At 36.2% G+C, this 18,396-nt stretch overlaps 1 protein-coding gene across 1 annotated transcript in view; it reads right to left on the bottom strand.

Annotated features, from left to right (window-relative positions):
- The window catches only part of LOC149801997 (uncharacterized), an 82,919-nt gene that overhangs the window by 53,568 nt on the left and 10,955 nt on the right, over positions 1-18,396 (bottom strand). The window contains exons 3-7 of the mRNA XM_089956390.1: positions 17,388-17,469; positions 16,748-16,877; positions 14,139-14,310; positions 12,052-12,159; positions 5,164-5,422 (exon numbers count right to left, since the gene is read on the bottom strand). Of these exons, the coding sequence (XP_089812516.1) occupies positions 5,164-5,422; positions 12,052-12,159; positions 14,139-14,310; positions 16,748-16,877; positions 17,388-17,469 (751 nt within the window). The remainder of the gene's footprint in view (positions 1-5,163; positions 5,423-12,051; positions 12,160-14,138; positions 14,311-16,747; positions 16,878-17,387; positions 17,470-18,396) is intronic.

Consider the following 18,396-nt stretch of genomic DNA (forward strand, 5'->3'; position numbering starts at 1 on the left):
ACAGAGATCTGGTGATTTAGTAACCCAATATGCATATCTGACATTTTAATGCAACCTTCCCCAGAGGAGGTTATGCCTAGAATGAAAGGCATTGATCATGGCCTTCATCTCCATAAGATTGACATGAGGTACTCTCTTCACTGCTGCTACAGACTGTAGTTAAGTGAGGCAGAAGTGGGGTAACCCAACTGTTGGGCAAATGATGGTATGGAATTGAGTTGTACATTATTTAATGCCAAGACAATCGTAATAAATTGCCTTGCCCACCGGAGACACTATACAGTAGGTAAATCAAGATGACCCACTCACAAGATCTATACAGACTTTAACTTCCAGCAGGGGGGTAGGAGTGGGATGGTCTAAAGAGAGATTCCTGCTGACATCTATTCTCTATTCTACCACAGACACAGGAAGTTTCTTGTCTTGGATCACATCAGGGCAAGGTAATACAGAAAAGGGGTGCCAATGAACTAAGAGAGTCATCTGCATAGGGTGCATAAAGACCCAGCCAAGATGAAGGTCTGCAGCCATAATGGGGAGTCCAAGGAACAGCTGAAACTCCCTCGAGGAAATATGTCTTCTTGGAGACCACCTAGATGAGCTGACAATCCATGCAATGCACCTAGCAGAAAGGGTGAACTAAAATGTCAGGAGTCAGAAACTCCATACTAATATGAAGAAGAAAAAAATGCTGAGATGGTGACAGGACCAATTTCTGTCCATGCATAAGAATGTCTAGCTTTGAGGAGGGAGAGTAAGCTGTTAATATCTTTAATCAGAATCAAGCATACTATCTGGTCTTGCCAATATTTAACAGAGAATGATACCAGCAGCTTGTTGGACAGTAATCTACTTGATCTTGAAGAATCAGGGATAGTTGTCCTCATGAGGCCCTGGTTCTGAATACCTGACTCAAAGATGGCAGTGGTTAGTACTTGGCCTTAAATACGATCCTGTAGATCTCATTGACCGCAGCTTCAAAGCTAAACTCAATCCTTTCCACAGAAGCATCTGGGTTTATAAGTGGATGAAGGCAGTCCTGCATTCACAGGAAACCTTCCATGTCCAAATAAATCATACCAGGTGGGAAGAGGCAGCATCGACAAAGGATGTGTTTTGTTACTTGCATACAGGATAAGCAACCAACTGCATATTACCTGCATACAGCATAAACAATCAACTGCATATTACCTGCATACAGGATAAACAATCAACTGCATATTACCTGCATACAGGATAAACAATCAACTGTATATTACCTGCATACAGGATAAACAATCCATTGCATATTACCTGCATACTGAATAAACAATCAACTGCATATTACCTGCATACAGGATAAACAATCAAATGCATAATCATCAGCTGAACTGATGGTTGTGCAGCTGAATTTTCAGGGAGTCAGTGATTGGAAGGCTATGTAGAAGGACTGACCAGATAACTTTCCCTAACAGGCTAGAGATGACAGAAAATAGTAATAGAAAAACCAAATGCTGATCAAGGGCAATGAAGATCCAGTCAGCTCGCTGGCAAGACTTACCGAGAGCTAGGACAGTGGCCTATGAGTGGTGCTTTTGGTGGACAACTCTAGTGAGGTTGGCAAAAACCTTATGCACCCAGACTGAGACACATTGGTGTGTGGGTGGGTCGGCTTACATCCATTGGACTCAAAAAAAGGGGGAGCAAGTTCTTCAAAGATGTACATCTCTGCAGTCAATAGGCAGAATGAGAAGTGAGAAAGAAATCCCCATAAGCCAACATCTGTGACATGGTCTCTTGCATCAGTCTTCTCATCATCCATGATTTGAGCAGCAAATGACAGATGGTACATCTGATTCCACACTATCCTGTTCTTTCAACAGCAGCTGTCCAGAAGTGAGTCACCAATGGTGACAGCCAAGAAATCTTGTGATGGTGAGTGGCCACAGGGACATCCATCTATAATGGCTAATGACAGTGTTGAATAAAAGTTCAGGGCTTTGATATTCCAATGTCATCAATCCTGAAATGTTTTCCCCTGCCTTTTCCATTGTTTCTTTGGAACTGTGGACCAAGTCCCTTTGATCAACTTACACTGCAAGGACTAGATGAAGTACATTTTGTACAACGCAGGCATGTCTCATGAGTGTCCCTTAAAAGCTTGAACTTTTCCCACTTGGTGTATCTAGTTAGCATTGTATACGAGTACTCACAATGAAAGTAACACATGAACACAAGAGAACAAACTGTACACAAATGAAAGCACCCAAGTTATAACTTATAAGAAAAAACATTAACAATACTAATATAATAAACAATACGGAAAGCAAATGGAAAAATAAACACAACCAGGTCCATAATAGTAGGAAAAAGTGCAAGCTTACTGATGAAAAACAAAAAATAAACTGACCAATGACTGAAGAGAGATAATATAACAATGCCAAATTTTCAGAAAGATGGATATTTCCAGAGAAATCCATTGGATTTATGATGGTTAAACTGAAGAAAATCTTGTATATGGGTAGCCCCTGGTGATATGGATACCATATTTTTAATCTTTATTGTATCCAGTTGAGAAAGATGAATTTCTTGACTTTTCTAGAGGGCTGAATTTAGGAACTAGTGGAAGTAAATTCTTAATGGGTAATGTATCCAACAAAGAAAAGTAATTGCCTTTTGTTATCTTTTTGCCTATCAATCATCTTTTTACATTCTGAGTTTGAATTCACCATTTTGTTTGCATTCCTTCCTTACTTATTCTGTATACCTTGTTCTTTTCAATGGTAACATTATGAGTCTGTAGCATGTATATGGTTTTTACAGTGCTCATTATAACGAGAAAAAAATGAGATAAATGAAAGCCTGTATACCAAGGACACTGGGAAACCAACAACAACTACTTTTTCTAGCCCCAAAGAATTAGTCTCAGAATTAGAATATTCTTACACTCCTTGTTGAGAAGTACAGTCAGTTATAGCAATGGCGCGTACAAAGCAAACCACAGTTTAGAAGCACTGGATTCCCCCACAGGACAATCTGAACTGTCCACTACAGACTCCGAAGCTCAAAAAGAGTAAGAAGAATCAAATTACACAAAATAATTAATCAAACAGAAAATAATCAACAAATGGAAATCAACATGGAAAAACGAGACATTGAAAACAGAATGCGTGCAACACGAGGCAATATGGCGACTAGAAAAGAAGTCAATTACCTGGAGAAATTTTTCAAGCTGGAAAGAGTAGTGATGCATGACAAAAGCTATCTACAATCTAAATACAGGGAAGGAACACAAGAAATAGACATGAGGCACATTCAAAGGGAAAACATACCTTGTCTAACCACAGTAATGATAGCCATGAAAATAGCCCACCCAGAATGTATGGATAGAGTATACTCCATAAACCCTAATGGATACAAAGGCTACATAATAAGACCAAAAGGGAAGAAACCAATCTTACCATATGGGGAAATACGTATTGGGAAAGAAAGAGTGACAATAAAGGAACCAGAACCGTTGCTAAGGGAGATAAAAAAACGAACAGGAGAATTACATGTTACAGACATCCCGCTGGAAATCCCAATAGAAGAAATAGTTAAGCGCTTTGAGAAAAAATTCAATATCCCAGTTATCTCAGCAAGGAATAGAACGATAGAAACAACATCAATTTTAGACGGAACACGGATTTTAGAAACAGAAAGCAGTAACATGAAGAAAGTAAAGAGAGCCTTTTACATATTCGGATTCTTAGCAAAGACGTGGTACAAAGGATGCATTTTTGACAGAACATGCAATAGATGTGGGAATACAGGTCACACACCATTCAAATGTCCCCAGAACTCGGAAAATATAGGACCAACAATGACATCTACAAAAACAAGCAGCAGACAAATAGGAAATATGCAGCCACAACAACAACAACAACAAAGAACACAAGATGAGCAGCAGCAACAACAACAGCAGCAGTTACAAGAACAGGGACAACAAATACAAGAACAGAAAATACCGAAACAAGCAGCAACAAAGATAGAACAAATACAACAACAAAGAGATGAGAAGCAGCAACAACAACAACAACAGCAGTTACAAGAACAGGGACAACAAAAACAAATACAAGAACAGGAAATACCGAAACAAGCAGGAAGAAAACAAAGGATAGAACAAACACAACGACAACAACAACAAGAGAGAGAAACTATACTACAGAAAGAAATTGAAAACAAAAAACAAGGGCAAAAAGTTCAACTGCAGCAACTCAAACAGACACGAGGAAATGAACAAGGGCAACAACAACAACAACAACAACAACAAACAAAGATACCAACAGGGCAGCAACAACAGGAAAATAGACAAGAAGAACAACAAAAGAAAATAAAACCACAACAGCAACCAGAAAACATAGAACAGCAAGGGAATAAAAGTCAACAACAACAACAACAACACCAACAGACTCGAGATCAGCCTCCAGAAAACGAATCACAGGGATGTAAACAACAACAACATCAAATACAAATGCAAATACAAGAAAGTCAACAAGAAAATAACAAGCTAATCCAACAAGATATTGAACCTGGGCAACAACTAGAAAGCAAACTACACAAAAAAAAAAAAAAAAACGAAGTCTACAAGAAAAAGAAGTGATACCAATACAGCCACCACTACAAGAAAATGACTCAGAAGTGACAGCCTTCAAATTACAACAGATCCAGAAAACACAAACACCTAGACTTTTAGAAACACCCGGAATAAACAAGATACCGCAGCAAAATTCAAATAAAGATTCAGAATTTCATCAAACAATGGAAACAACCCTGGATATAAGGAAAGCACTTAGAAAAAAGCCAAAAGAGAAAAGACAAGAAAGGAGAAAAAGCCAAAAAGAGACAGAAGAAAAACCTATGTTCAGCTATGATGAATACATTGAAAGAAAATAGGGAATTTAATTTATAAAAAAAAAAAAAAAATTTACACTTCAAAAAAAAGCAATAACACAATAGCTAAACATACAGAATACCAATCATAACATGTAGGGCAGGAGGGCCTCCCTAACTGGTCTGTGAAGATCAAAAGGAGAGAGTACCCTCCAAAGAAAAACAAAAAAACCCCAAAGAATTGGTCTGGTCTAGACCTGATGCATCAAGCATGCATATACATTTAAAACTGTTTTTAATTTCACAACTTACCCTTCTTATTTCTGCTTCACACTCCCTCAACAACATATCTGGAACCTTAATATTGATATCAGCAGAATCAATCTTGTGTTTACTCAATGTCTTCTCAACAACAGACTCGACCACTTCACGCTCTGCCTTCTTTGACGTATTAAAATCTTCAAACTGCTTCCACATGTCGCGAACCTGCTGAACCCTTTGTGCTCTCTTAAGGGACCTTGGATCAAAGTCATATTCAATTGAGTTGGACTTGTGCCTTTTCACCATGGGACTGAAAAATAAGCATCAAATTAGTGACAGTTAATGATGACTTACATTAGCAAATTTAATGTTGATAAAAATAATTAAATTAGAAGAACTGACGTCCTCTGGTTTTTGAAGAAAATATGGGAGCATAGATTTGTAAAGGAAATGGTTTGGTTTGGTGCTCTATGGAATGGCAACACATATAGGTTATTTAGTGCCGAGGCAATTGGAGTACAATGTCTTGCCCAAGGACACACCATGGCAGTTGAACCATGATGGTCCGATGGTAGGATTCTAACCTGCACCCTTTTTCCTTTTAGTCATGAGTCCAACATGCTAATCCCGTTTATCAAGGAATATAACTACTGATGACACAGGACACAGACAATCAAAATACATGTAACAAGTCTGGTGAGGTCTCACCAACAATCAGCAACTTACAAAATATGGGTCCAACAGGGACCATAACTCCACCAAAACAATGACAGAGGAAGCTGATCATCAAAATCCACGGCAGAGATACCAAAGCAAAGTAGCATATAAAATTTTCCTGAAATCCCCCCAAAGTCAGGAGTATTATTGTATGAAACACAAGTGAACTGGTCCAACAACACAGAACCCTAGATATTAAGTACATTTGCATATTTGATACCAAACAGACTAAAAATACACAATGAAATTTTAGAATACATGAAAATTATGAAAAACCAATTATTTATTTATTTATTTATTTAGTCCAAATTTGTCAGTGTATACACTGCTTTTTTCATAAGCACAGTCGATGTTTTTCTTTTAGTGGCACATTTGATGAATGTAAATTATACCATCAGGGTATGTTGCTCATCACTGTGTCAGAGAACACTCACCCAAATACAGCTATATGATCAAATGTACCTTGAATTAGTCTTGATTACTAAGCTCTTCAATGCACTCAGACAGACAATCCCAATTTAAAATCACCTCTTTCCAGGAAAAAGCAGGGAATAAATATCAGGCATCTTCATTTAATTTTAATATATTTAAGTCAACTGTACAACAAACATGGCAACTTATATTAAGTGATTTCAGCTGCAATCTTTTAAAAATGTAGACCTTTTTACCAATTTCAGGAGCACATACTATGTAAATTTACGACCTGTAATACTTATCTAACACATAAGTTTAACATAAAAACATATTTTAAATCTGGCATACTTCATCCTATAGGATCGGTTATTCTCTTTTGACTGCCTTGAGTACAATTATTTTGAATGGTATTAAGATCCCACGATATCGTCTGACTGTTTTAGGGGAAAGTGTCAAATTTTGAATTGTATTGAAGCTTAAAGTTAAATGCATTGAGCATTAAACTTTTATCACATTTAAGCAAAAAAAAAGTCTTTGTGAAGGGTCACTTCGACCTTTCTTCTCCCCCCCTCCATGTCAGTGTTAAACTTGAAAGGCCAACATCTATGACTCATTGAGATTTGATATGGGCATTGCAACGTTGTCTTGAGAAAGTAAACATTTGAGCTACCAACCATAACCGTTTGATAGGAACCCATGTCAAACAGTCATTTTCAAAGGGAAATTGATTGCAATGTAGTTCAGAGATTCTAGGCTGTCCAAAATCTGACGAAAAAAATGACCATCTTGGGAAAAATTTAGGAACCGCTATGTCTGATTTGTCAGAGTAAATTAAGGTAAACACTTTGAAAGTACAGTGGGACCCCGCTATAACACGGTAGTTGGGAGCCATAGAATCTGACCGTGTTATGAACCAAACCGTGTTATAAGCAACCATGTACAGTACCAACACATCTGTGGATTTAACGGGCTGGGGGGTGGGTGTGTGTGTGTAACAAAAGTGGGTGTGAAAATGCATGCTTCATTGGCACAATTACCATTTTAGATCAATGTATATTAAATGAGAAAAACATTTGCTCTGATAACAGAAATTGCATATATATTACTTTATTCAGAGAACCATGCATTGTACATACACGTGTATTGTTTATATAAACATGTCTAATCTATAGCATGAATAGAGTATCAACACCGTGTACTCACCAGCAAATCTCATAACATACATTGAATCCACAATACAAGTATTTCCATCAAAAATATCCACACACAGATGTAAAATATTCAATAATTTTGTCACAGATCATTATGTGACTGAATTCAATAGAAAAAATAACAAAAATTACGTAACGGGTGTACGTAACGAATGATGAAATAGTACATCTGAAGGTTAATTAATGGTGTCTGTATAAATTTCATACCACTACATTTCTCATCCGTCAATTGTAATACATTATTTTCAGCTGCTTTCTGCTACTGTCATGTTTGCTCTTGGCAAAGTCAATTATAGTTCTCAGCTGAAGAATTCGAACAAGGTCGATATCTTGCGTATCCATCCATCTCAAAGCACACTCTAAACCTTTGACTGCTTCTGTTGCTAATGGTGGACTATCCTCAGGTGTGGTGTCCTCGCTGTCATCATCAGAAGCATCACCATCGTCAGCATCACAATTGGTGTTATTGAACTTAATATTTTTAATAATTTCCACATCCGAAACATGGTCTGCAACTAGGCAGTCATTATCAAAACTGAGCCATTCATCAACACTTTCACGTGACTGCATCAGCTCCCCAAATACCCTCTCAGCCTGGAACACATCATTCTCAGAAAATCCATCAAATAAACTATTGTCATCATCACTGATGTTGCCTCGGTTTTCCTGTGTAATAGTAAATGCTGCCCCAAGTCCTTTCTCCCAGCAGTTCTCAATGCAGCGTGGCATAATGGAATCATAAGATTTGCCACCGAGGTGTCTCCTGCTAGTCTTGCTTTTTTTCCTCATCATTCCCTCACTTTCATGCATATCCACAACCATCTCTCTTAATTTTGCTTCTTCCTTCTTTCATCCTCGAATTGTTGATTCATTCACACCTAAATCTTTAGCTACCTGTGATTGTTTAACACTGGACTTAATCCTGTCCAATGCTTCAATCTTTTCTTTAACAGTAAAAGCTTTACGTTTCCATTTCCCATTTTCCATCCTAAATGCCCACTAATTAACACTTTTACTCCTATTGGTTTGAAAGACTACAGCAAGAATAATTGTCATTAAACAATGGGGGTATATTTGTAGGAAATGGACAACATTATTTACTAGCCAACAGATTGCATAAAACACCGCCAAGCCATGCGAACATGTTGGCGGCTTTTGTTTCTTTGATGTTTTATAAATCGTTGCCCGCTAATTTGAACAAGTTTAGCTCAGCAGTTGACTTTGACGATGAGCAATGTACTTAAATTAATTGATTAATAAATTCTAGCGAGAATCTTTTATCAACCACCGCATTGGTTGTTGCTTAGTTGTGTATGCAATTTAGAGAACATGTCGGATATTAGTACAGCAACGACTGTATATGGAAAGCATTCAAGGCAAACACAAAGTAGACATGATGGCTTCATTGCTCAAGGATCAGTAATAATAATATTAACACTTATGAGCTGTCATTTACCAACAATAAACAAAGATCCAAGTTCTCAAAAGGCCCAGCCACTGGTTCGAATACTCGCATTTCCGATGTTTATTTTGGCACAAAACTATAAGAAATTGGTTAAAGTTTTAAATTTTAGGAGCCACACAACGATTATTTTATATTCGAATTTGTGTGATTTCCTCCCCAAAATGATAATAATACATGTTTATGATATTTCAGCCACAGTCATCTTATATTCGAATTTATATGCAATCTCTTCTCGAAAATGATAATAAAACTCTTTACGTATTTTATTTTTCATACTTTTAAGAATTTTTTTTAAAAAAAAAATACCTGTAATAAAGTACCTGAAATTTCGGGAGCCATGCCACGACCACGTTATATCCAAATTCACGTTATATCCGAATTCATGTTATAGCGGGGTCCCGCTGTAACATGAATTTAAAGTGATGACCTTGGTCGACATTCTTTAGTCCGAAATTCCTGAGAGAAGTTTGGCTCCGAGGAAGTTTAAAAAGAATAGTGCTTTCCTCGTTAAGCAAGGAAAGGGAGACCAGGTGGCTGTCTTGTAAGAAAAGACAGGTTTTAGTGCTAGGACACACAATTTCTGAAAGAGAACAGCATTATGGTACGCAATTTTAATTTTTCACGTAATTTGCTATTTTTGATTGTTTTATGCAAATGTGTTTGATATGACTAGGATCCATATTATGAATCGGTTATTCAGTTTCATGGAAATCTGTTGATGCTAGAGTTGTTATGCAACTTATCTCTTTAATTTTACAGTTACCAGTTCATTAATAGAACTGATGGATGGCATGTGATCCAAATTTTCATATGTGTAGGATTTCATAGGGTTATATAAAATCATTTCCTTTGTCTGTTTATATAACTGAATATTTATATCTGAGTTTTGTAATGTTTAAATAATCTTGAAGGTTAGGGATTGCTGTGAGCTAGAATTTTTTTGAATTTTATGTAGCGTAGGTAAAGAGATATGGTTCAGTTAGATTCACTGCTCATTTGTTAATTTATCATCAGTCGCTGTGAAACGAGAGTGATGAGCTACCGAATTAGGTCAGAATTTTTGCAGTGTTTGGAATGCTAGTTATGCTTCTGAGTAACGTAAGTGAGGGAATTTTATGTACATATAGAAAGTGATCCATATAGAGATTATGGGGAAAATTTGTCCTTTAAGGAAACAGCTTTCTGGGAGAGACAGGACAGTCTGAAGATGGAAGTCGGAAGTCCAGAAACAGATGACACGTTCAGAATAAAAGACTAGGAAGTCCAGGAAGACATGTAGCATTCAGAATAGAAAGTCTATAAAATAGGAAGACATACAAGGATCACGGGCAGAAGGTAATGCAATCAGTCATGGACATCACGCTCTTTTCACCACTCACTATTATGATGAAATAAATCCAAATTAGACACTGGTATTAAATTCTGTTGACATAACTTAGATTGAATTGGAGTTGCCGCTATTAATTGTTATTGATTTAATTTTGTTATTTTTCTTGTGGAAGGGGGCTCGTATTGCATTATTTCTTCCCAATAATCTTGCTCAGTTCTCTGTTGATATTCCATCTATCCACTCAAACCGGGCCATAATATCAAGGGAGGTCATCTTCTAGATAATGCCAGCCAAATCCAATTAAAAAACCCTCTTACTAAGAAGGCGATGTTACACCAATTCTAAAAAATCCATTATCGAAGTTAGGAAGGATGGTAAACTATTGCATCGGCAAACGATAATGCCATTGCATTATGTGACCACAGGTCTGTGCAATTTTCAGACGCTTTAATGGACTAAACTAGTAAGCAAGTATATACAATAGTTTCAAAGGCAGAAAAATACTTTCTACACATCTGGTAACTTGTCTGAAATGAATGTATCAATAACAGCTACAGTTACAAGAAGCAGATACTGTGAATTAAGAAATAATACAGATCTCTGTCTTGAAATAAAAGTTTCATAACATTTTTAAATGGCAGCTCCTAATGTCTCTCTTGTTCTTCATCTAAAAAAGGCATAATTTAAAAAAAAATAATTGGACCTTAGTGTATTTTCTTTGCATCTTTGCTTATTTTTTCTTGCATTTTCCGAGGTTGTGCATATGGAGATTAATAAAAATTTCCATAAATTTCATCCTTTCACAGCATCTATTATCATTTTAACAAGTTCAAAATGAAGTTACTAATTAAAATGTATCTGTTCTACTTCATCTGTTCATTATGTTCAATTTAGCTCATGCTGCAAATAATAATTTACAACTTTCAGATATCAAAGCAGCTGATCTGAGAATAAATGAAAACAACCAAAAACAATCGTCTTACATTAGAGACAAACTAAACATAATTGTAAAGTTTTGCTTTTTCCTGTTTCTGAAAACTAGCTGATTTAGTTAAATATGAAATGTGTCATATCTTTACCTAGTGCCAAGAAAATGCCATGTGCAGGGTCCATGCTATAGACTGATATCTGAGTGGAATGACTTCTCCCACCAGCCAGAATAAGGTGATGTTGGTGAATTTCCAGAGAAAATTCAAAATGTAAATGTTTAAAATGGTCACTTTGACCTCCTTTCTTGGATATTCTAAAGTCAGGACTAAAATATTCATGAAATACTGCAATATTTTTTAAAATTCTGCTTCAGCAGTTGTACTACAGCATACAATGGGAACCTCAAAAAAATAAATCTGCAACAGAATGCAGAAATCCTCTTTTCATGTTTACAGAATGAAACATTGGATAAAATGATTAATTTTATTAGCAATGGACCTGGCTACATTCATGGAGTCATAATTCTCTTCAAACTGATCTTCCAAAAATTGCAATGTTATTTCTGGCATTTATCATCATCAAATTGGTACCAAACTTTACTATAGAACATAAAACATTACACCTTCCTCGCCAAAGATAAAACTTGAACAAAAGTGAATGTTTAAACTGATTATTAATGCACCACAATGAAGCAAACGTGAGTGGAGGAAATGGTGCAAAATAAATACAAGTCATGTTTAAACTAAATGATAGAGTCGAGGGTGCATACTGATGGTGCCTATTTTGCTGAATTGCCCCCCATACCACATGGACCCTGCACAAGTCATTTTCTAGAATATGTATGGTAGTTTTGAGAGCTATGGACAGCAAACCTTCCTCTGATGAGTCCCTTTTCTGCGGCTCTTTGTCCTTCACCTCTTATTTCATATTCAGTATCACGTATGTCTTTCGTCAAAGATCTGTACTCTTTTACAACCTCACTGAAAAAAAAAAAATGAAATATTGAATGGCTACTATTAAGGAAAGAAAAATATGACTTCAGTGGAACACTGTTTCACCTGTGAATTATATGTTTGTTCCATCTGATGACTTTCAAACAGTTTAACACAGGAACTTTACAGAGGGTTTATTGCATAAAGTTTATACTGAGAATCCCTTCAAAAGTCACAAAGTTATCTACATCGAAACTCTCAAAACCAAAAACCTTTGGGACCAAAACAAATTTTTGGCTTTGAGAGGTTTTCGATTTACTGAGGTTTTCAAAGATTTGAAACAAATTTCTTTTTCTAAATGCTTATGTGACATAAGAGAATATAATCATGAGAACATCAGTATCTCTGTCTGTAGAATACAAAATTTAGAAAGCTTATTTTTTTCTTTTTTAAATACATTAAGCAAATGAAAATTAGCTGAAAAACATATGTTGCTTCTTGAAATCACATCCTATCATATGAATAAAACAGTTGTTCCACACGGAAATACAGTTCTTGTTGCAAGAAACATTTGAGGGAGCAGATATTGTTATAACTTTACCGTAAGTTTATTAGATTATGAATGATACTCCATAATTTTTATATATTCTGTATAATTTATAATGTTCACCGTTCATGAGCCAACTGAGCAAATCTGACTTTTAGAATACTGTTTTGTTTCCATTGGCAAAACATAAAAAACAATGCCACATGCCTGGTTAATAGAACCATGACATTTTTTTTTAAAAAAATGTTCTAGTGATCACGCATACAAATCAACAGTATCAATCACACCCAGATTCTAAGCAGATAAACATAATCATTCTTAAATGGCTGGCTTACCTACAAGCATTTAGTTATAATATAATTCACCTTAAAAGATCGCGGTCTTTTATGGTGCAAAGTCTTCAGATTGACCTATTATCAGCCCTAATCAGTGTTGTCGTCCAAGTCAAGTATTGTTCAAACCTTGCATGCCCCTGGGACATAGGTTTGAGTTTCAGTTTTATGTGGGGTGTTTTAAAGTGTAAAATTGAAATTTGGGATCGAAATAACAATTAGTATAGATAATATACAAAGCACTTCAAGCACTTGACTAAACCAGCTCAATTAGATGCACAGATCAATTTTGAGAGTTTTTTTAATTAACATTTTACCCCATGGGGAAAAAGTGCTAGTGTTGGCAACAAAAAACAGAGAGTCGGCCAACCCGAAACACATAGTTTGAGGGGCCTTACTACAGACTGGGACACTAACTTAACAACACAGATCGTGATCCACAACTGCATAATGCACTGTGCAGTTTGCAGCTGGACTCAACTTGTACAAACTATATACACACTGTTATGAAACTGCCATGTTACTGCAAATTCATGTATATCTGTCTACAGGGACCAATGTTCATGGTTTGTGACAACAACAAAAAAACCATTCTGGTTGGTCCAAACAACCTGTGGGTTGGGATAAGGGTTATGTTTGTGAGTTGGGATAAGGGGTTATGTTTGTGAGTTAAGGGGTTCTGTTTGTGGGTTGGGATATGGGGTTATGTTTGTGAGTTGAGATAAGGGGTTATGTTTGTGAGTTGAGATAAGGGGTTATGTTTGTGAGTTGAGATAAGGGGTCATGTTTGTGGGTTGGGATAAGGGGTTATGTTTGTGGGTGGGGTTAAGGGGTTATGCTTGTGAGTTGAGATAAGGGGTTGTTTGTGGCTTGGTATAAGGGGGTTATGCTTGTGAGTTGAGATAGGGGTTATGTTTGAGGGTTGGGATAAGTAGTTATGTTCGTGTCGGGATAAGGGGTTATGTTGTCTCCACAAAAGGATTATTATTCATTGTGTCTTTAAATTTGTGGTTTGCAGAAAATACCAAGCAACAACAACAAAAAAAAACTGAAAATTAGTGAATTCACAGTAAGATCTCCTAACTGGGAATCAATATACCCCAAAAACGTTTACTCCCAATTTATGTAGGATATAGATCTTAACTTACTTGACATAGTCCTTCCACACACTATTGATCATTAATGTCTCCTGTGCCTGCTCAAAGTTTTTTCTGACTAGCCTCATCATGGCACACTGGATAACCTTGTCTGCCTGGTCACCAAGGTGATGATTCTGTGAGGTCAAGGTTGGGTGCTTCAGCTGCTCCTTGCTTTTGTTCCCTGCCAGTCAAACATGTTTTATAACATCTCTAATGTGCAATTTCATCAACAATTATCAAACAAGAAGCTGGCTATGGCCTGTATGCCGCCAAGCACTCCTTCAAGTAATATTCCAAACACAAAGAGGGCGGGATAAATGATATTGAAATACTGGCCAGTAAAATATGTTCATGTTGAGTTTAATCTAGGGTGTGGAGGGCCATGCATATGAACAGACATGCACACATGCAAAAGTGAGCGAAGTGTCAAACTTTAGTCAAGCAAAGCTCAGCACAAAATCATCTATTCCAATCAGTTGCTAAAGGCAAACTAATGACACAAAGTCATCTATTACAAATGGTTGCTATGGGTCACGCAATGACAAAATAAATTGAAATAATAAAATAAAACTAGCAAAATAAACATCATGTATGTATCTGGTAAAATTATTGACTCTTAAGTACCAGCATCCTGCATATAAAAAAGAGTAAGTATAATTTACAACGGTTGAAAATGACTGACTAATCTAGAAGTTGATTCTACAAGCATAAGGTCAGCATTTCATTCTTATTAACAGTCATGTAAGTGCAGTTTTCATCGCTAATGATACTTGTAAGCATTTATTAATAATGGACACAATGGCTTCAAATTTTAATGATGAAATGTTTTGTTTTACAATGCTAAATCTGGAACTCTTTCTTACCCTGAAAGTTAAACCACTATGTACTGAAAAATATGAAAAAGTTGATCTATCAGTAATTGAAAAATTTAAATTATTTGAGTTCTTTATGATATATTTGGAGTTTGGTGGCACAGCAACACACTGAGAGCTACCACAGCTCATGCCTCCATCAGTTGCCTCTTATGATATGATGCCTCTGCCACATGCCTACACCTGCCACGGTTTTTCTGTGATACACAAATTTGCTGTGCAACAAAATTGCATTCATCTGAAGCACTACTATTGTAAACTGGGAGAATACATACATATACCTTGTATTTTCTTTGTTTACTCTGAACCAAACCTTTGAGACCATACTTCTGGATTGATCAGAATTTTTTTAAAAATACCTTTCAGTACTCAAAGAAAATTTTGTTTTAGATATGGGCCCCCGGCTGGTCACTTAAATAAACTCACAAGCCCTGACTGAAATTCAACAAGTCCAGACTCCACAATTTCCACATGCCAAAATTTTGCCCTTTTTCAATTCTGTCAGACTACCTTGCAATAGCTACAATTCGAATATAAATTCAATAGCGTTCAGAGGGGTTTGAAGGTAATGCAAGTGTCATTAGTGTTCATCACTACACTCACTAGGAACATGATGGTCCTTGTTTTCAAACTTCTCTGCTGTATTCTCAGAATGAATCCTGGGAAGAACCATGTTGACTTGGTGATGTGTTATTTGTAGTATGTGCAAAGAATTAATAGCCACCACTGCCCCCCCCCATCCTTTTCTTTCTTTTTTCGCTGGCGTGCTTCACACAGTAAAACTCCATTAACCAAGAGAATGATCATGCACTGCATTCTATAAATGCACTAAAATCCGACTTCAAAGAAACATTGCTGCTGTTCACAAACTTGTCAAAAATATAATACATATGGCTTACACATTCTCATTCAAGGCAATATTATGTAATAACTTTTGTTCTTCTTGTACATGCATCTAGGATCTCTTAATGGGTTGCACCAATTCCTGATTATACCCATGCAAATTAGCACAATGGGCTCACACACTGCTGCCTTCAAACATATCTCACTAGCTTTTCTCAGCCAATTAAGTAATATGTGCTGTTATAAATGACCTCTTTGCCTTTAACTGCCCTATTTAAACTGCCCAAGGGATAGTTTTACATCAGCTCCAGTCATGACAGTTTTTACTGTTTATACATGCTACATGTAACAGTCATATACTGAAAGTGTTAGTTTGGGGGCTTTTTATGGTGTTTTTTTTGTTTTTTGTGTGTTTAGATTCCTGAAAATTGTGTTTTCTCAAAACTAGACTGAGTCAATAGGTATGGGAGTACAAAATCATATTTTCAGCATGACATGCCATGCTTCAATTTGATTCAAACTGGATCTCAATTTCACATAGTCACAGTGATATATGATTTAGATCACAGGAGCTCATATTGTTGCATACAATTTAACTGTCAGTCATACATATAGTATAAAATAATACGCTATATACATAACAGAAAATAAATTGTAAACAATGATACAAGCCCCTGTGATTTAGATTGCGACGTGTCAAGTATGTCAACAACGTGAAAATACATATCAGCGTGATCCAAGTTTCCTCAGGCAAATTAAATTTTTTCATCAAGCCCGACAGGCACTTCACTTGCAATACAGGACAGGCCCGATCTAAAATTAGTGGGGCCACGGGCGACAGGCTACTGGATTTTTTTAGCACTGTCTTTAAGTCCCTTTTGACCATCAGAGCAATCAACTTACCATGCTCATTTTCCATGACCTTCTGTAAAACATGGCAGGAGAAGTAGAACAACAGTTGATAAAACTTTTCTCCACATGGGGACAAGAACAAAGAAGCCGATATCCGAGGCATATTAGAATCTGGCTCCTCCTGGAAAAAAAAGAGATCCATAATAATTTAATAGTCTAACTCTTTAGTCTTTATACAAAAGATTTCTTTTTTCTTTCTCTATATCTACCCTGAACCAACTGCACCACCCTCCATGTAATAACTCAGACAATCAGAAAGAATGTAAATCATTTCTCAAAATATACATACTTTCCTAAAATATTCTTTATATATGTCACAATTTACTGGAAAAATTTATTTATGCTAGAACTTTAACACCTCAATCATTCAGCATATAAATACTCAGATCACTTGTACAGCATAGCATTAAAGCCTCACCTTGCATGCAATCTCAAAACCTCTTAAAGACTAATAATTCAAAAATTGAGAGGTCTAATCACTCCCGAGTTTTCATACCTCTACTGGATATGTTTTCAGTCAGTATTAGAATGGCCTTATTGGGACCAAAATAAATGGCCAGTCCGCATACGAACTCGGGTAACAAAGAGATTTATAAAAGGGAATTTCACTGTAAATATTGTTGTATTATACCTTGGAAATATTAGTTAACCAATTGCAGCATGTTTTCCTAAAATTCTGTTCCAGTTTTCTGTCTGTGATTGGCCAGCAGTCTCTGAAAAATTACAGAAAAGCAGAAGATGACATACAATATTATTTATCAGCATATTAAATAGAACAGAAGATCAAAAGTTTAACAAAGTGACATATGTACCAAACATGTACATGTACTTGTGTTTGATCAAACCCACTGTATATCTATCAATAACAGTGAACAACAACCTTAGAGTCTTACATGAACATTAATTTCACATGAATTTTATGCAGAAATTGATAAATTTCTGTCTGCAACCCTGGTTATTTAGACAATCAAATAGTCAATGTGCAGTTTTTCACCAAAAAACAATTTTCAGACACAGGCCAAAGACGAGTAACTTTTAAAAAAAAATCACAAGCCCCGACTAAAATTACAATAACAATGACTCAAAATTAAACATGCCCTGAAAGGGCTGACCTTTATTTACTATTATTCTGACACAGCATTGAAACCGTAATACTTTAAATATGAAAATAAACAAAAATTATATTAAACTGACTCGTCTTTATTTGCCTCTTAAAATATTTTCACATATAGCAATGTTTTCCTCCAGATCCTGATGTCAATCAGTGTCCAAAGATTTTTCAGACACCTGCCCAGAGTAAGTCTCTTTAACAAAACATAAAATCAATTGCCCTGACTTAAAACCCACTTGCCTGACAAGGCCATAGTTTTTACTATTATTTTGGTATACCCACCCCATCCAAAGAATTAAATTTGACAGTCCCTTATACTTGTGATATTGGTCAGTGAACACTCATTTACATTCAGCTCAAGACAGGCTGAAGTGTAACATCACATGCACATTCATACAAGATTCTATCATACGAGAGAATGATGATCTCCCTTGTTTTAATACATAGCGTTAACTTGCAAACACGCTTAAAATGCTGAAGCAGGTGTGGACCCCACTTTTTCCTTACAATTAGGTTTCTATTTTGCTTA

Source organism: Sinohyriopsis cumingii, chromosome 4, assembly GCF_028554795.1.
Source record: "Sinohyriopsis cumingii isolate HCF-2022 chromosome 4, ASM2855479v2, whole genome shotgun sequence".
In the NCBI taxonomy this organism is placed as follows: domain Eukaryota; kingdom Metazoa; phylum Mollusca; class Bivalvia; order Unionida; family Unionidae; genus Sinohyriopsis; species Sinohyriopsis cumingii.